The sequence below is a fragment of the Pyrus communis genome, chromosome 1 (genome assembly GCF_041283825.1).
Source record: "Pyrus communis isolate YQ-2024b chromosome 1, ASM4128382v1, whole genome shotgun sequence".
NCBI lineage: Eukaryota > Viridiplantae > Streptophyta > Magnoliopsida > Rosales > Rosaceae > Pyrus > Pyrus communis.
This window is the reverse complement of record NC_142565.1, coordinates 14,503,822-14,523,142: the sequence shown is the minus strand read 5'-3', so window position 1 is coordinate 14,523,142 and position 19,321 is coordinate 14,503,822. Positions and strand designations below refer to the sequence as shown.

The window sequence follows — 19,321 nt, the reverse complement described above, 5'->3', positions numbered from 1 at the left end:
TCCAATATTATAACAAAGTAGCATACTAAGTGTTTGGTATTGTATCCCATCATAGTGATCAGTTGAGTGGAATTTGTTTGGTCTTATTTTATTTAGCGACTTGTAAACATATGTTTAAGTTGATGAATAGGAGCTGGCAAAAGCTGGCAAGAAGGATGCAAACATGTGCTCCACCACAAGTCTGAACATGATTATTGGTGAGAAGACGGCTTGTTCACAAACATGGAGATAATGGGGTCCCAATAAATCGATTTTGTGAATTAATAAAAAAATACGTCCTAATCCGAACATTAAAATGCTTCGGACCTTTTCCCACATGAAGTAGAATATTCTAAATTACACCTGTTTACTTTAGACATGGACCTTTTCTTTTAGCAATTGGTATTCCAATTTCAGTGTTTAGGAAGCAGTCTTACAGGCCTTGCAACTACACTGACAAAGAAGGGTTTTTTTCTTTTTTTTTTTTTTAATCATAAATGATATCTGAAATTGACTCTCATCATCAAAATGATTCCTAAAATTGAAAATCGATCAATGTAGTCCTTGAAAATAGGTGTTGCAAATCAATGTGATCTTTCAGTTACAGTTATGTTAAAAATTCTAGTAGGTGCTGATGTGGCACATAAATGGGCCCCATAAGTCATTCTTTAATCACAAATGGTTCTTGAAATTGACCTGCGATATCAAAATGGTCTCTAAAATTGATCTGAGACATCAAAACGGTCCCTAAAATTGAAAATCGACCAATGTAGTACCGCAAGTAAGTGTCTCAAATTAATGTAGTCATTTCGTCACAGTTTTATCAATAATTTTGTTATGTGCTGATGCGACACATAAATATGTCACAAAAGTCTAATAATTTAATAATTAATAAAAAGGTTGTCAACCCAAAAACCTAGTCTAGCAATCACCTTCGATTCCAGTCCACATTCCTCTACCTCCATCTATGATAGCCTTCGCTGTCTATTCTCTACAAAAAAAACAAAAACAAAATCTCAATGCACCCATATTTACACACTTCAACATCCTTCACCGAATTGGACTTGGATCGAGACAACCTTTGGTAACAGCTTGGTTTGGTGAGGACTTCTGTGAGATACCGTTAACATTTAGGCGATCAACATCCTCACAACCTTAATCTTGAAGAGCTTGTTAGGCATTCCCCTGGTGGTCTGGTGTAGTAGAGAACGACGAGGTTTGCCTTGAGATAATAAGGTTCTAACCAATACACATCTATTGTTGGTTGAAAATATTTCCAAACCCCCTTTTAGGCCTTAGTTAAGCCTTATGCCTTTGAGAGTTTATGGAAGGGATCTCTATTTGGAGTAGGCCCTACTATAAGAAAAAAAAAATATTCCATTGTGCAAAAAAAAATTTAGACAAATTTTTTAATTAATTATTAAATTATTAACCCACATCAACACATAATAATTTTTTTTACAAAATTGGAGTGAAAAGACTATTGATTTGCAAAACCTATTTTCAGGGACTATATTGATCGATTTTCAATTTCAATGACCATCTTGATGGTGTGAGACAATTTTAGAGATCAATTGTCGTGCAAAACTATTTTGCTCGACGCCAGTCTTCGTCGCACAAAAACCTTTTGCGCAATATTTTGTGTTTAACGTCGCGCAAACATACTTTGCGCAACGAAATTTGTTGCGTCACGCAAACATATTTTTGTACTAGTGATTTGTGATAAAAATTCCTTAAAGAATGATTCTTCGTTTATTTGTTACACTGAGCTTTTGGTGATTATCGCACATGGTTTAGATCTATCTGTGCCCATCGTAAGCACATAAATTAAATCACACTTATCTAAGAATAGCTAATGTTGTGCGCACCACCACGTAATGGTGATAAATATGCTCTCTGAAAACAAGTTTTTTGATACAACAATATTTTATTCTATAAAGGAGAATTAGGATAGGTCACAGAATGAGTCAATCACTAACTAGGTATTTAACTTAATACAAATATAATTCATCATCATCATTCATGTAGGTTCAGAAGATCTCTTACTTATAAGTGAGGAAACAATACTAGACTATATACTAATTCGGTCTTCGAAAAGAAAAGTTATACAAGGATTTTGACAAACTGATCTACGCCACAGTAGGAGATGATTCGGGAATGGACAAACTAAACAAAGTGACCTTTTAGGTCACCTAGCATTCCGTGTGATTTGCTTAACTAATTGGTATACGACATATATAGTGAGCTTAATAGACAAGCTCATATCGCCATCGATCTAGTTTATCCCATCCCAGTCAATGGATTAGTACTAATCAACATTAAGGAACGTCTTTACTTTTATCTCTAGCACTGATATTATCTAAATCATGTTAAGAGTCGGACAAATTAAGACATCAAGTGTAATCCAATTCAAAATTAATCACCACCGGCCGTCGGTATCGATAAGTCCTTTTTTTGCCTTTTTTGTTTTTACAAAAGGAAATGAACCCTAGCTAAAATGAGTGTGAAGTGTGAACCCAACGAAGCAAAACTCATTTTTCTTATTTACTCATATGATCGATGATTCGAACTTGAGATCTTTTTCATTATTGAAAAAAATAATATAAACAACTATTAGATCAACGTAACTTGAGTTTACACAAATGGTACATGTAAAAATGAAATATTTTTTTTCACTATTTATGTTACTCACTCTACATAACGTTGTATTGTTGGCATGTAGAGTTTCGTTTTCGCATGCCCGTCTCTTTGTTCATATGGTTGATTATTAATGAAATCACTTTTAACCTCAAATAAATAAATATAATTATCCGTTCTTTGTGTAATGACGACAATAAGATTTCCTGCAATTAACATCTTCGAAGTGGAAAATGAGAAAATGTCATAGTTAGTGACATACTGCCTCCCTCCATGGCATGCATGCTCCTTATAATTAAATGATTAGATTAAGAAATTGTTTGATTGTCTTTAACGTTAACTAAATTGGTTTAGAACGGCAGATAAACTGTATTATATCCTAAATCGCACACAGACACCTCTTTGGATTTTGTCATTATATTTATAGTGTTTGAAAATGTATATCTTTTCCAAAATTAAAATACGTTCTCTCTGCTCTTTTCTCATGTGCCTTTAAGGTTTAGTGATAACAAGAAATTTAGGCTAAAGGGATTTTTCCATATATACTTGCTTAACTATTTCATTTTCAAAATTTGCACTTTTTAGTTTTCAAATAAAAATTGATAAATGTAAGCCAAATTTTGAAAACTCATAAAAATAGCTTTCAATTCTTGGTTTTCCGTTTTCATATTTTTGAATATTAAAACTAGTTATCAAACGAGTTTTTAGTTTTTAATAAAAATTAAAACTAAAACCAGATTATGAAATGGTTATCATACTTCTTCTTAAATAATATTGATGCATAAAAACTCCTAATAAGTGATAGAGCTGTCAAACAGCTCACTTAATAAACAAATCGTGGTTGGGTCGACTCACTTAATAAAACATTAGACCCAATTCAGCTTGTGGCGTTGGCCCATTAGGATTTGGGGTCGTGCTAGGCCGGGTTGCTAAACAGGACGAGTTCATGAAAACAAACTTTTAGTTATTTTAAAATCTAAAGAAACTTCTTTGAACACGTTATTAACCTAAATATCACTAATATAGAGTGCGTTTGTTGGACCAGACTATCTTAGATTGGACTAGCTTTAGGGATTAAGTTAGACTGGCTTAGACTAAACTAAGCTGGATTAACTTAGTGAAGCGTTTGGTGCAGTATCAGACTAAAAAGCAGGATAATTAACAACCTTTAATACTATATTATTTAACCACTATCTATTAATATTTTAATATTAATATATTTATTTATTCTTTTATAATCTTCATCCTCCCTCTTAACCTCTCTTTTTCTCCGCCCATGCTCTTCCTGCCTTCTCCCTCTTTTACTCTTTTTCTTCGTCCCACTGTTACTCTCTCAACTCCCTCTTTTTTTCTCTCTTTTTCACTCAAATTACTTTGCTCTGTTCTTCTATTCTTCAAAGTATGAAACTCTTAATTTGTTTTGATATTTAAATTTCAGTTCTTGGAGATTACAATCAGTTCTTGGCGTTGGATTAAATCCAAAGCAAATCCAGCTAGGTATTCCTCCTTGAAGCAAAGAAGGGAAATCTGGGCTGTGGGTTCGTTGGGTTTCATAAGAGGAAGATGAATCAATTTGAAGCAAAGAGGAAGTTGGGTTTGTGAGACGAAGGAGATCGGCGAGACGGCAAGATTTGGTGATGGGTTTGCGGGATGATGGAGATCAGCGAGACGGCAGGATTTGGTGACTGGATTTGGCGATGCATGCTTGCAGATCACAAACGATGCAGATATTAGAGAGTCGGGATTAGCAATCCCATCCTTTTCGTGGGTCCTAGCTAAGATGAGGTAGTTCCGACTTAATCTGGTTTGGTACTGAGATGATTTTGAAAAAAGTTGGTATCAAAAAAAGTTAGGAGTTGTTTTTGTGTTTGGTAAACATTCAGTTTCAGCTTTTTTTCACAGTTTTGGGTGAAAAAAAACCAAAAATAAGAAACTGCAAAACCCAGCTTTGAAAAATCGATTTTTTTTCACATCTGTTTTACATAAAAGTTTACCAAACACTATAATACTGTTTTTTTTTTCAAAAGCACTTTTACAAAAAAGTTTACCAAAAACTCTGCTGCTTTATTTCACAGCCGCTTATTCTCACAGCACAGCAAAATCAGCATTTTTTTCAAAGTACAGCAATACCAAACCAACCCTTAATCCCATTAAAGACAGTCCCAGATCAAACCAAACACGGACTAGTAAGCCAATCTAGTCTAGTGAAACCTGACAAGTCCAAACATACACACCCATAAAGTCTTACTAACCTTAAAACGTATGTTTGTAAACGAAAAATAATGAATAACTGAGATTATTCATAGTGGCCAGGGTCGCGGGCCGTGAGCCAGTCGACCCATTTGGACTGAATCTTTAAGTCCGGCCTGACCACTTCTTGCGAATTGTGACTTGTCATACCTATCTAAGTGGGTCATGCCCCTACCGTGCTCGTGCCGGCTTGCCCATTTGTCCAATTCTCACCGAAGGCCCAACCCAATGAACTACTACGGCAGGAATTTTCAAAATCCTAGGCCCTCTTGGACGTAAAGACTACACAATTCTTAGGCTATGTTTGATTCAGGAATTTTCAAATTTCAAAGAATTGAGTCCAAATAAGTAAAAGATGGACCTTAAAAATACATGGACGGGTTTAACAATGTCCTCCATGAACATTACAAACTCGTATGAGATCTTGTGAAACCCTTCTTCAAAGGTGTCCTTTGAAATCCCAATCACGCGCCTTCGTATTGCTAACCTCATCTATACATTTTATGGTCCGTTCTTTACTCACGTGAACTCAATCTCTTACATTTTAATAGTCCCTTTGTTCAAACATAGCCTAGTTTGAATTGGATTTTCCAATTCGTCTTGGCGATTGGCGATTCCACCGTGAGAAAGACTATGGAGTAAAAGTCTTGCGCAATTATCTGCTAAATTGAAGTAGAAAATACAGGAAAATCCTGGTATGTAAGTATTGCTTTATCTGCCCGTGTTCTTAGATTTTAAATTTTGCAATAGGTCGAATGAGAAATTTACGGTTCATCATAGTTGAAGAATTATACGTTTAGAAAATTAAATTTTGTGAATAGACATATTCACGATATGGCACTGGAAGTGGAGCTTGTATGGCCTAAACCTTTGCATTGGAGAAGAAAACTAAAAAAACTCAACCCACCACCCTTTTTGGACTTCAAACTAAAAAGATATATTACTCCTTCCCTCCACCTAATATTATAAACCGATTAATAACATTATTTATGTAAGAGCGTCAATGTTATCTAAAAAAAAAAACATTTCTCCCTGTATAGTATATGTTATACTCAGGCTCTTTAAGGGAACTAGTGAAGAGATTTTCACATTTTCGAAAAGAAAAAAAAAAAATAGAGGATAGTTGTGGGACCTATTCTACATCAACTTCAATGATTCGAATCGTCTATTTTGTAAGTTACAATTCATAGATAATTCTTGTAAAAATTCAATTCAATCCGAAATCATTTGCCTATTTAATTATCACGATCAAATTTCATTGTTTCTTATAGAACAAAGTGTTCCTCGCAATGGGCTAGTAATAATGTGGTTTAAATTTACCTTTGCCGATAATCGAACATAATACCTCTCACTTACAAGTGAAGATGAATACCACTAGACCGTAGTACATGACTCTTTCAACCTAATTAGATGTTTCAAATATTTTCGATTTGGTTAATAGTTTGCAAGGATGGTCTAAGAGGTGCAACTTAGAAAATAAACGGTTCGAATCGTTAAAATTCGATGTGATGTGGACTCCCAACTAATTCCCATTTTAAAAGAAATTGAAATCTCATCCCTTAAAGGCCTCTTAGGATTCTTACCAAGGTGAATTTTCCATGTGTCCATAACTATAGTGTATGGTTACACTTAATCTTTTGTCATGTGTCATTTTACTTAACTCTAGTTAACTTTCACATTAAGTGCTAATTTTTTAATTTTGAAAAAAGTTATTCAAGGTTAAGTGAGAAGACACATGACAAATGATTAGTTATACTAGGGGTGGGCAAACGGGGCATGGACCCTCGGGTAAGGGTGGGTCCAAGCGGTTCGGGGCAGGTACAGGGCAGGTCCAATTTTTTTAAAACTGAAACAGGGCGAGGCAGGGCGAGTCCTAATTACAGAGGAAACGAGTCCCCGACCTGGATCGTTTCCATGTCGAAAAATCCGAGATTTAACCTGGTTCATTGATCAAATCTCTGCATTAAAATATACAGCAGAGTTTGTCTTTCAGACCTTGATTGCACTCAGACTTTTCCACTGCCCGAATCTCCTCTCATCTCTCATCTCAGACCTCGATAAGGCGCCTATCTCCATCCATTGACTATCCCCACTTTCTCATTCTCCTTCCTACCCCTACTTGACTTGACTCCCTGAGACTCATAGTGACTGAGTCGACCTCGACTGTGTCGACATCACAGCAGCTAGCCATCATCACCATCGTGGCATCATCTCCTGACTCTCCTCTGATCCTTCCAATCGCGAGTTCTGGCCACCACCACACCATCCTCGCCGTTGAGAACACTAGCATCATCTTGCAAATCCCTAGGTAATTTATGAATTAGGGTTTCTAATTTAGGAATTTAGGGTTTTTGCATAAGATTTTCAATTGATTTAGGAATTATGTGGGTTTCTGGTTTGGGAATTTAGGTTTTTTGGGGCTTTGATTGCATAAGCTTTTAGATTCATTATATGGACTGATGTGATTTAATTACTTGCTGAAACTTTTCGATTGGTTTTGAATTTTATGGATTTGCTTATAGATTGTAGATTTTAAGTTGTTTGGTATTTAAATTTGTTACAATTTTTTGAAGATATTGATTTTTGAAATAAAATTGGTAATTGAACTTGCAATCTTGATGCTTGTAAGTCAAAGCAATAGTGAAGATTATTTGATATCCATTATTGGTTTTGATTTTCATAGATTATTGAGCAAAGCCAATAATGAAAAGTTTGTTGGCTTTCTTTATGTTTATGAAATTTGTTATACTAATCATGTAATATATTTCATGCAAGTACTGATTATGTAATATGCTTCTAATCTCTGATTTCTAATGATCACATATGTTTCTTCCGCAATTGTAGTTAGAGAGAGGTCACAAGGAAGGGTGTCGTCCTTCTACCATAAATCACCCAAAAATTGAAAGTTATTTCGGATATTAATTTGGATGTTATTACGGATTTCATTTTATGTTAATATGATCTTTGGACTTTGGATGTCTCAGATGCTATTTTTTGTTGTTTTGGATGTTATTATTTTCATGTTTAGACCTTGAACTTTCGATGTTATTTAGATTTTTGATGTTATTTGAAGTTTTGGATCTTAGAATCAGTAGGCTCTGTACTCGGTTTTAATTTTGGATCTTGGAAATTTGGATTTTTTTATGTTATTTGGAATTTTGGATCTACAAATTTCTAAGATGGAAAAAAAAAAAAAAATTTGAATGAAGCAGTAGAGTATGTACTTTGTTTTAATAAAAAAAATTTAAGTTAAATGGATCCAACAATCAATTCTTTTTTTAAAAAAAAAAAAAAAATTAAGTGGACCCACCCCAAATTGCCCGTTTCAAACGGGCCAAATCAAGTCTGGTTCTAGATTCAAAAATTTTATTACCCAGCCGTCCCATTACAATTTAAAGTGAGTTCGATATAGTCCCTCCATATTTAAGCCCATGTCCACCCCTAAGTTGTACGGTGAACATGCACCAAAAAGTTTAGAATGATGAACAAAAATGTTCTGCCAATAAAGTATGGGGTGTGATATCCACACACCATTTTTTACTTCTCACACATCACATCTTTCTAATTTTTGGTCGTCGGATCGGATGAAATGAAGAAGATCAAAGGACATAAAGTAATAAGGGATGTGTAAGAAGTAAAAATAGGTGTGTGGATAGCACATTCTAAAGTATCACGGTAAAGAAAAATAAAAAACACGTGGCGGTTCAGAGAGGAGAATAGGAAGAGCCTCCCCGTCAACGGAGGGTCCATGTCCTAAAACGTCAAGTTCTTTATCGCTAAACGCGTCCCTCCAATAATCCCAATTTCTTCCATTTCAAAACTCGAATTTACAAATTCCACCTACAAAAATAACAAAAAAAAGAAGAAAACTAAATAATCAATCACACACACAGAGAAACCAGATCACCACGCGCCAATTCGATCCCGCGTCAGCACCGGAATCTTCTAGAACGAACGATGGACCCGCCCAAGCCCACCGCCGAGGCCGATTCCAAAACGCAGACTCCGGCCGCCCAGGATCCGAACCCGAAGTCTACAGCCGAAGCCCTGAACGGGGATGCGAACTGGGCGAGCTTCGTGATGGGCTCGCAGGCTCAGGCTCAGCCGACTCTGACGGAGGCGTTCTCCACTCCCACGGGTTACGGGTCGAAGAAATCGGTTCGTTGGAGCCCGGAATTGGTGTCCGAGTCGCACGCTGCCGCGTCGGATCACTCTTCCCATCAGGGATCCAATACCTACGTGGCCCCCTCCCCTACGCTCTCACAATCTCTCTCATTCAAAGGTCGGTATCTGTGCTTCCGTATTTTTGTCCTTATTTGGATTCGTATGTATGTTTGAAGATTGTGGATACGTATTTGTTGTGTATGCGTGCATGGTTAGATTCGGTGGAGACTGTGCGGAACGTGTTTGGGAGGTGGAGGAAGTCGGTGGGGGAAGCTACGAAGAAGGCGGAGGATCTCGCCGGAAACACGTGGCAGCACTGTGAGTTTCTGCTTCCTTTTTGTTTCTTCTTCCTGTTGATCTCAGCTCATTTACTACGTTTCAATTAATTTTAACGTATATATTTTTAAGGGTAATGCTAGGAGACCAAATTTCTCCCCACTTAGTGGGAAAATGCTTTGTTGTTGTTGTTGTTGTGCTAGGAGACCAAATTTCTAAACTAAATTTTGTAAATCAAATGAATTGATAATTGGATTATTACGTAAGTGTTGGTTAACGTGCTTATTTCTTATTGGTGTCAAATCATTTGGTTCGTAAATTTGGTTTAAAAATTTGGTCCCCTAATTTTCATCATGGGATTTGTGTTAAGATTAGGTTCGAATTCGGCTTCCTTGGTTGTTTTTAAGTAAAAGTATAGGTGTGGTGTGTGTGTGCTAATTTTATTTGGTAGATCTTTTGATTGACATGAGAATTGAAAGTTCAAAATTTGTGAGGAAGATTTGCTGAAAATTCTTGTAAAATGCTTAGCGCCAGGTGCCTGAAAGTTGTTCAGTACATTGTGGTTTTTAGTACCAGCCTCCAGTTTTTCTAACCATTTGAACTTAATTCCGTCAAAAGCTTTTGTTTTGTTCACACTGAATGCCCAGAAAAGTCTGCTTTCGTAAGAGGAAACGAGATTGCAATCTCCCTTGGTCTCCCCAATTTTGTTTTCTCTGTTTATCTTACCTCTTTCTATATTTTAGTTTGTGTATTTTGTTGATCCTAAACATTGGTTGTGATGGATGAAGGCACTAATCATCCTGTTTCCTTCAAACTAGTAAAAACAAGCCCCAGTTTTGCTGATGCTGCCATGGGAAGAATTGCACAAGGAACAAAGGTTCTAGCAGAAGGTGGTTACGAGAAGATCTTTCGATCAACCTTTGAGACAACTCTCGAGGAGCAACTTCAAAATTCATTTGCATGTTACTTGTCCACATCAGCTGGTCCAGTCATGGGAGTTTTATATGTTTCTACTGCAAAGCTTGCCTACTGCAGTGATAATCCCATCTCATACAAAGCTGAGAGCCAAACCGAATGGAGCTATTACAAGGTAAGTTTGCACATGCCTTACTTTTGTGTCTTTTGAACATTTCCAAATATGGGATTTCAATTAACTAGCAACTATTTTAAGGGGTGCGTTATTGACTGATTTATAGTTTTTCAAATTAGAAAATCGTGATAGTTTTTCATATTAGAAAATCGTGCCACTAGACATCTGAGGGAAATTCCCCGTTGTGTTCTAATTTGATGGTGACTGCAACTAAGTAGTAAAGGGAAATAGATTCGACATTGGTAGGCCAGTATCAACACTTAATATCTGACACGTAAGGTATATAATTTGGTTCTGATGTAATTCTCTCGGAATTTATAAACCTCTGCACTGCAAGTATTTTTCGTCCATTTCAACTTTTCTCACCGAAAGTGTTCAAGATGTTACATATAGTTGGGCAAGTGCTGAGCTGAGTATTTTCATTTTTAGGCTTAGCCCTATGTATAGCGAAAAAAATGTTCATGAGTTTCAGCTTTGATTTATACTTCAGTGAGCTTGTTTATGAGATTGTTTAGTCTCACATTAACTGATTAACCGTACCAGCTCAACTTTAATTTTCAACATGATTTGTGTTGTAGAATTTGGGGCCCTTTGCTTTGATAGTTTGGTTCGGTATTTTTGTTATCTTAAGTGGACTTGTGATCTTCATTAGTAATCAACCTTATTGAAGGTTCTGGCTAGATTAGCAAGTGAATTCACTTGGCATTGTAAACAAAACCTGGAAATAATTACCACGGTGTAGGGAAGCTATGGTAAATAATTATACTCTGTTTTCGTATGCTTGTTCTCCCTTATATAATTTTCTTGACTCTTGATGAAGATGTATTAGCAAAATATTCTGAGTCGCACAACTGCTGGTGGTAATATTTCCGTAGTCCTATCATGTTTGTACTTTTGTACATGTTGTGTTGTGAAAAGAAAGACGAGGAACAGCTTTGCAGATTGCATTGGCAGAAGGAAATTAGAGAGCGGGGTTTATTTCGGGAGTTTTAAGAATATATCATTGAAATGTTTTGTTTATTTGCTCTCGATCGTATGTGGTGTATTAGAGTGAGTCATATTTTGGTTAACGAGTTGTTAACTGTTATTTGTACTAATTTCCGTTGACACGAGAATTATAATAGGTGGTTATACCGTTACATCAGCTTAAAGCAGTCAATCCATCGTCAAGCAGATCGAACCCTGCTGAAAAGTACATTCAGGTTATCTCCGTTGATAACCATGAGTTCTGGTTTATGGGATTCTTAAATTATGATGGTGCCGTCATTTGCCTACAAGAAGCTCTCCAAGCTCGGAACTCATCTGTTTGATCATTTTTTGTGGCACAGAAATTTTTGCTTTTTTCGCATCGTAAGATGTTTTATAACTGATAAGTTTGTAGATGAATTTATTTGACAATGTACGATCTTGATCATTTTGATAATGTATGCCACACTTGTGCTATTTTTTGAAAGTCTGCAAATTAGATCAAGTAATTTTACAATTTCCATATGATTGTACTTTTAGGAGTGGGTAAAATGATATTCAGGCCTATTGTTTTTCAGTCTATAATCTATACGATGTAAAAATATGTCCCTACCCAATGCCGTTGTCGTACCAAAATATGTCCCTACCCAATGCCATTGTCGTACCCTCCCCATCTCTCAATGACACCGCGGATAGGAAGTAGGGGTGGGCATAAAAATTGCCGAGCGGGAAATTGAATTGGTTAGTTATAAAAAAAATCAGTAAAAAATTGCGTTAACCAAAAGTCAAAATCGAAACAAAAATTGAATTGGACCATCTCATCGCTTCCAGTTTGGAAATACTAAGAATTGAAGGAACGAGACTAAACTGTTTTTAATTATACATATAAATAGCCATTTTTCCAAGAAGGCCTTGTGCATAAGCCAAATATACTTCACTTCTCTCCCTTCGTATATTTTTCTTCATTCTTTTTTAGTATATTATGCATTATGTACATTATAATTTACAAGATTCTAAAAGACGTTAAGCGGTAGTCCGGCAACGGACTAGGGACTAGCGTCTAGCCGAATTTAAGTAAATTTATTATATATTGTACATATAGGTTTCTATTTATACTTAAAATTAATACATAATTCTATTAGGATATATAAATTAATAAATAAAATTACATAAATTATAAAGCATCAGAACATATTGAAAATATGTGGAACATGCATATAATGAGAGGTCATTCAAAGATTCAACAAGTCTCTTACATTTTATAGACAAAATAAAATGCAAAATAAACGTTATTGATTTTTTGTCTAAGTAAGAGTTGCGACATAGGCGGGTAGCTAGGCAGTTTTAGGTGGGCTAGGTGAACGCCTAAGCAGGATTAGGCGCACCTTCTTCATTTTCAAACGCCTATGGACTAATCGGGACGGTAGCTAGCCACCTGACTTTTAGGCAGTGCTAGGCAGGGATTTTTAGAACAATAATAATATCAGTTTAGGATGTACACTTTGGTATTGATTAGGATTTATATTTTTATGTACACTTTCTATCTTCCAGTCACAAATTAATCTTGTAGATCTAGTAATAGGAACTCAAATTTGCTTGAGTTTGTTGTTGAAATATGTGTTTGGTATTAGAAGTAGAAGAAGATTTGAAAAAATCCCTTGATATTTTTCAGTTCTAGTTCCAGTTCAAAAGTGGAACCGCGCCGAACCAGAACGTATCCACCTCTAATAGAAAAGGTAGGCAATCACACCAAGGCAGGAGAGTTTCTCTCATATGGTGTGTAGTGTTCTTTTATGTACATAACGACTGATGTGAAAAATCAAACCCCATGAAATCTAATAAAAGTTTATTTCTTGATGGGAGACATTACATTTTGGATAATGCTAGGAAGATTATATTTCAATAAACCATATTGTACCACTACGTTAATATAAGCAGTATTAGTTATACAAATAGTTCTCACCTTTATTAGGGAGGTTGCATAATAACGTCTACCATCTCTCTAACATTTCCCATTACTTAATGGCACGACCAATAAGAACATGATCCAAAATTTTTACTCTTGCAATTGCAAAATTATGAAGCACTTATATGATATATGAACTAGAAGAAACTACCAACATACAAAAATACTATTAACGAAATCAAAAGCAATTAACCAACAATCACATATTAATTGCGGATATTTGCATGCTTAAACATCAAAAGAACCCTAATTAATTGGACCTTATGCCCAATATAAAAAATATGAAGAAAAACCCCTAAAACAAACCTTAGTAAGGACAATATGTGTGCAGACCTAACGGCGGTCCACAGTCTCAGGTCTGCCTTCTTCTTTTCTTGATGGCTTCAGACACGGCCGGAAACCTTCTTGAATTGATGGCAAAGCAAAGGCTTCCATTCACCACATTCCGAAAAACCCACACCGTCACAAAATCAATCTTCTCAACCAATCCGCAATCGTGACAAAAACTTTTCCAACCTCCAGTGAGGACATGAGTCTTGGACACCCAAGTTTTGAACACCATAGGGTACTCATTACCGCTCATGTCATAAGTTGTTACAGGAATGCCTTGGTTAGGGTCTTCGTCGTCCTTCAACAGCGGGAAGATGTGATTTTCGACATCTTCTTTGCACATAGAAAGCCTAGATTGGTCATCCCTCACATCACTACTTGTCAGTTGTTTCTCAAAAGGCTTGCTGTGAACTTGAATTAAGGGCCGTAGATTTGGGACTGGTGGGAGATCAGGAGGGGCATAGTTTCCATAGAACAAGCCTTGAATTACTTGTAATTGTGGTTCTCCCGGCAAGCGTCGTCCTCGTGCAGAAGCACCCTCAATGGCTTCCTGGGGTGCAGAAGGACCACTAATGGCTCCTTGGGGTAGCAGGGCTTCATCCACTTCGATTCGTGGTGCTTTTCTCTTGGTTCCTGCATACGAATACAACCCATTTTGAGAAAGAACTTTGTATTTCATGTACTCCAATTTTCGGCCTGTTTCGGCACTCAAAAGTTTGCGTTTTAGGTATAGAAGAAGATTAGCACCCTCAGTCGTCGTAGCCATCTCTTTGTCTTCGTGACTGGGGTCTTCACAGTATTGATCAACCATGACTGTCGTATATCTCTCTCCCGAGATCATATCTTCCTTAGGAGAGTAAAAGGAAAAAAAATTCTTAGCCGATTGCACGTAGATTCACAAGCTGGTAATGTTTGGAAGAAGGGAAGGAAAGACTGAGAGAGTTTAAAAGGGACCTAACGATTAGGGTTTCTGGGCTGTTTACTTGAGCTTCAAGTAACCAATTGGGTATACAAATCAGAATATATCTGGCAAGTTTTTTTTGCGAACCAATGAGGTTACGGATAGGAAACAATAGGTTTTGTTTTAGGGAAGTATTATTGGCACTCCAAAAATCTCATTCTACACTCCTCACAAGTGTATTTTTCTTTCCTAATATAGAAAGTTTGGAGTGTAGAATGAGATTTTTGAAGTGCTAATAACAATTCCCTTGCTTTAATGTTGTTTAGGGATTCTTACTCTTTTTGGGACTCTTTAATTTGATTTTGTACAGGATTGTATTCCTCATTAATCTCCAATTGGATTGTTACTTGGAAAGGACGTAGCCCTCAAATTTGTCAGCCCAAGTAGGAACCCATAAGGCCAAATTTTTTCTAGTCCACATTACACATGTAAATGAAGACAGTTAGATTTATATGGACGAACGAGATTAAAATTTGAACTTAAGTTACAACGGTGTTATAAAACCTGGTAGTTCTATATCCTCTCCCTCTGGCTTTTGCTCCTCTCTCTTCTCCCTTCCCTCAGCCAAAACATCAACGTCTTCCCAAATCTAGAGCAGTACTATGTCAACGCCAACTATGCCGTTTCAGTATACGAATGAAAAAGCCTAAACAACAAAGCTCGATATGAATCACTATAAGTTGTTTGGGCTTTAGTGAAAGGAAACTTAACAATCTAATCTCTCTTTCTTACTTATCACAAATTAAGTCACTTGTGAGTGACAGAGAAATTGACCAACTAAAATAAATTGCTAAAACATACCAGCTATTTAGAGCACTTCCAGCCCTAAAAAGCCTTTGGGCAATAGGCAATTCAAACCCTCCAAGTGAATAGTAACTATCTTTAATGAACAGTAACTACTCAAGTGCATCTCTACTCTTAAACTGAATAGTCTAGGCAATTTGTATTAAAATATTATTATTTTTTCAATAAAATAATAAAAATAATTTTGTTTTTAATTTTGGATAATACTAAAAGATTAGTTGAAAGTATTTGAAAATATTAAAATGTGATGTAAGGTGGAAGAACATAGAATGACTCGAAAGTGATTGAAGACAACAAATTTGAGGGAACTTTCAAACGACACCTCTAATAGTATTGTTATGTTTTGGTAATGAATTTGAAGTTCAATAGTAATTTGGTACTATTCTTGTTGTGCATTTTTAAAATTGAGTCCAAAATTTCATTGAATTTTAAAGTTTTTCATCCAAACGTAGCATGAGTAAAATTAGAGAGCGGGGTTTATTTCGGGAGTTTTAAGAATATATCATTGAAATGTTTTGTTTATTTGCTCTCGATCATATGTGGTGTATTAGAGTGAGTCATATTTTGGTTAACGAGTTGTTAACTGTTATTTGTACTAATTTCCGTTGGCACGAGAATTATAATAGGTGGTTATCCCGTTACATCAGCTTAAAGCAGTCAATCCATCGTCAAGCAGATCGAACCCTGCTGAAAAGTACATTCAGGTTATCTCCGTTGATAACCATGAGTTCTGGTTTATGGGATTCTTAAATTATGATGGTGCCGTCATTTGCCTACAAGAAGCTCTCCAAGCTCGGAACTCATCTGTTTGATCATTTTTTGTGGCACAGAAATTTTTGCTTTTTTCGCATCGTAAGATGTTTTATAACTGATAAGTTTGTAGATGAATTTATTTGACAATGTACGATCTTGATCATTTTGATAATGTATGCCACACTTGTGCTATTTTTTGAAAGTCTGAAAATTAGATCAAGTAATTTTACAATTTCCATATGATTGTACTTTTAGGAGTGGGTAGAATGATATTCAGGCCTATTGTTTTTCAGTCTATAATCTATATGATGTAAAAATATGTCCCTACCCAATGCCGTTGTCGTACCAAAATATGTCCCTACCCAATGCCATTGTCGTACCCTCCCTATCTCTCAATGACACCGCGGATAGGAAGTAGGGGTGGGCATAAAAACTGCCGAGCGGGAAATTGAATTGGTTAGTTATAAAAAAAATCAGTAAAAAATTGCATTAACCAAAAGTCAAAATCGAAACAAAAATTGAATTGGACCATCTCATCGCTTCCAGTTTGGAAATACTAAGAATTGAAGGAACGAGACTAAACTGTTTTTAATATTATTTTTTTATACATATAAATAGCCATTTTTCAATATTATTTTTTTATACATATAAATAGCCATTTTTTCAAGAAGGCCTTGTGCATAAGCCAAATATACTTCACTTCTCTCCCCTCGTTTATTTTTCTTCATTCTTTTTTAGTATATTATGCATTATGTACATTATAATTTCCAAGGTTCTAAAAGACGTTACGCGGTAGTCCGGCAACGGACTAGGGACTAGCGCCTAGCCGAATTTAAGTAAATTTATTATATATTGTACATATAGGTGTCTATTTATACTTAAAATTAATACATAATTCTATTAGGATACATAAATTAATAAATAAAATGACATAAATTATAAAGCATCAGAACATATTGAAAATATGTGGAACATGCATATAATGAGAGGTTATTCAAAGATTCAACAAGTCTCTTACATTTTATAAACAAAATAAAATGCAAAATGAACGTTATTGATTTTTTGTCTAAGTGAGAGTTGCGACATAGGCGGGTAGCTAGGCGGTTTTAGGTGGGCTAGGTGAACGCCTAAGCAGGATTAGGCGCACTTTCGTCATTTTCAAACGCCTATGGACTAATCGGGACGGTAGCCAGCCATCTGGCTTCTAGGCAACGCTAGGCGGGGAATTTTAGAACAATGATAATATCAGTTTAGGATGTACACTTTGGTATTGATTAGGATTTATATTTTGATGTACACTTTCTATCTTTCAATTACAAATCTTGTAGATCTAGTAATGGGAACTCAAATTTGCTTGAGTTTGTTGTTGAAATATGTGTTTGGTATTAGAAGTATAAGAAGATTTGAAAAAATCCCTTGATATTTTTCAATTCTAGTTCCAGTTCAAAAGTGGAACCGGGCCGAACCAAACCGTATCCACCTCTAATAGAAAAGGTAGGCAATCACACTAAGGCATGAGAGTTTCTCTCATATGGTGTGTAGTGTTCTTTTATGCACATAACGACCGATGTGAAAATCAAAACCCATGAAATCTAATAAAAGTTTATTTCTTGATGGGAGGCATTACATTTTCGATAATGCTAGGAAGATTATATTTCAATAAACCACATTGTACCACTACGTTAATACAAGCAGTATTAGTTATACAAATAGTTCTCACCTTTATTAGGGAGGTTGCATAATAACGTCTACCATCTCTCTAACATTTCCCATTACTTAATGGCACGACCAATAAGAACATGATCCAAAATTTTTACTCTTGCAATTGCAAAATTATGAAGCACTTATATGATATATGAACTAGAAGAAACTACCAACATACAAAAATACTATTAACGAAATCAAAAGCAATTAACCAACAATCACATATTAATTGCGGACATTTGCATGCCTAAACATCAAAAGAACCCTAATTAATTGGACCTTATGCCCAATATCAAAAATATGAAGAAAAACCCCTAAAACAAACCTTAGTAAGGACAATATGTGTGCAGACCTAACGGCGGTCCACAGTCTCAGTTCTGCCTTCTTCTTTTCTTGATGGCTTCAGACACGGCCGGAAACCTTCTTGAATTGATGGCAAAGCAAAGGCTTCCATTCACCACATTCCGAAAAACCCACACCGTCACAAAATCAATCTTCTCAACCAATCCGCAATCGTCACAAAAACTTTTCCAACCTCCAGTGAGGACATGAGTCTTGGACACCCAAGTTTTGAACACCATAGGGTACTCATTACCGCCCATGTCATACGTTGTTACAGGAATGCCTTGGTTAGGGTCTTCGTCGTCCTTCAACAGCGGGAAGATGTGATTTTCGACATCTTCTTTGCACATAGAAAGCCTAGATTGGTCATCCCTCACATCACTACTTGTCAGTTGTTTCTCAAAAGGCTTGCTGTGAACTTGAATTAAGGGCCGTAGATTTGGGACTGGTGGGAGATCAGGAGGGGCATAGTTTCCATAGAACAAGCCTTGAATTACTTGTAATTGTGGTTCTCCCGGCAAGCGTCGTCCTCGTGCAGAAGCACCCTCAATGGCTTCCTGGGGTGCAGAAGGACCACTAATGGCTCCTTGGGGTAGCGGGGCTTCATCCACTTCGATTCGTGGTGCTTTTCTCTTGGTTCCTGCATACGAATACAACCCATTTTGAGAAAGAACTTTGTATTTCATGCACTCCAAATTTCGGCCTGTTTCGGCACTCAAAAGTTTGCGTTTTAGGTATAGAAGAAGATTAGCACCCTCAGTCGTCGTAGCCATCTCTTTGTCTTCGTGACTGGGGTCTTCACAGTATTGATCAACCATGACTGACGTATATCTCTCGGGATATCTCTCTCCCGAGATCATATCTTCCTTAGGAGAGTAAAAGGAAAATAAATTCTTAGGCGATTGCATGTAGATTCGCAAGCTGGTAATGTTTGGAAGTATTGAGAGTTGTCCCACATCGGTGAGGGACAAGGTTTGCTATGTGCTTATATGGTCTTGGGCTACTCCCCATATTGCCAATTGGTTTTATGGTGGAACCTCAATTTCATCATGGTATCAGAGCGGGTTGTCCTCGTGTGAAGCCAAACGGCCACACGCGC

General features: G+C 36.4%; 2 protein-coding genes and 1 long non-coding RNA gene across 6 annotated transcripts; 2 read left to right on the top strand and 1 right to left on the bottom strand.

Moving 5' to 3' along the window:
* Positions 1–6,852: 6,852 nt before the first annotated feature.
* On the top strand, positions 6,853–7,835 carry LOC148699223 (uncharacterized). The gene is made up of 2 exons (XR_015954979.1): positions 6,853–7,174; positions 7,711–7,835. It is a non-coding gene; the product is annotated as an uncharacterized LOC148699223 (long non-coding RNA).
* Positions 7,836–8,614: 779 nt separating this feature from the next.
* Positions 8,615–16,368, top strand: LOC137720415 (GLABRA2 expression modulator). 4 transcript variants are annotated; one of them, XM_068459486.2, is made up of 4 exons: positions 8,615–9,148; positions 9,247–9,348; positions 10,125–10,396; positions 16,050–16,368. In XM_068459486.2, the coding sequence occupies exons 1-4, from the start codon at positions 8,824–8,826 to the stop codon at positions 16,233–16,235; spliced, it is 885 nt and encodes a 294-aa protein (XP_068315587.1). In that variant the 5' UTR covers positions 8,615–8,823; the 3' UTR covers positions 16,236–16,368. The 4 variants fall into 4 exon arrangements, with proteins under 4 accessions (XP_068315587.1, XP_068315586.1, XP_088554861.1 ...); XM_068459485.2 differs by lacking the exon at positions 16,050–16,368 and adding an exon at positions 11,521–11,839; XM_088698735.1 differs by having other exon boundaries at positions 8,684–9,148; positions 10,095–10,396.
* A 1,883-nt stretch (positions 16,369–18,251) lies between these two features.
* LOC148699222 (uncharacterized) lies at positions 18,252–19,040 on the bottom strand. The gene has a single exon (XM_088693219.1). It carries the CDS (start codon positions 19,038–19,040, stop codon positions 18,252–18,254), a length of 789 nt encoding a protein of 262 aa, XP_088549345.1.
* Between the last annotated feature and the right edge of the window lie 281 nt (positions 19,041–19,321).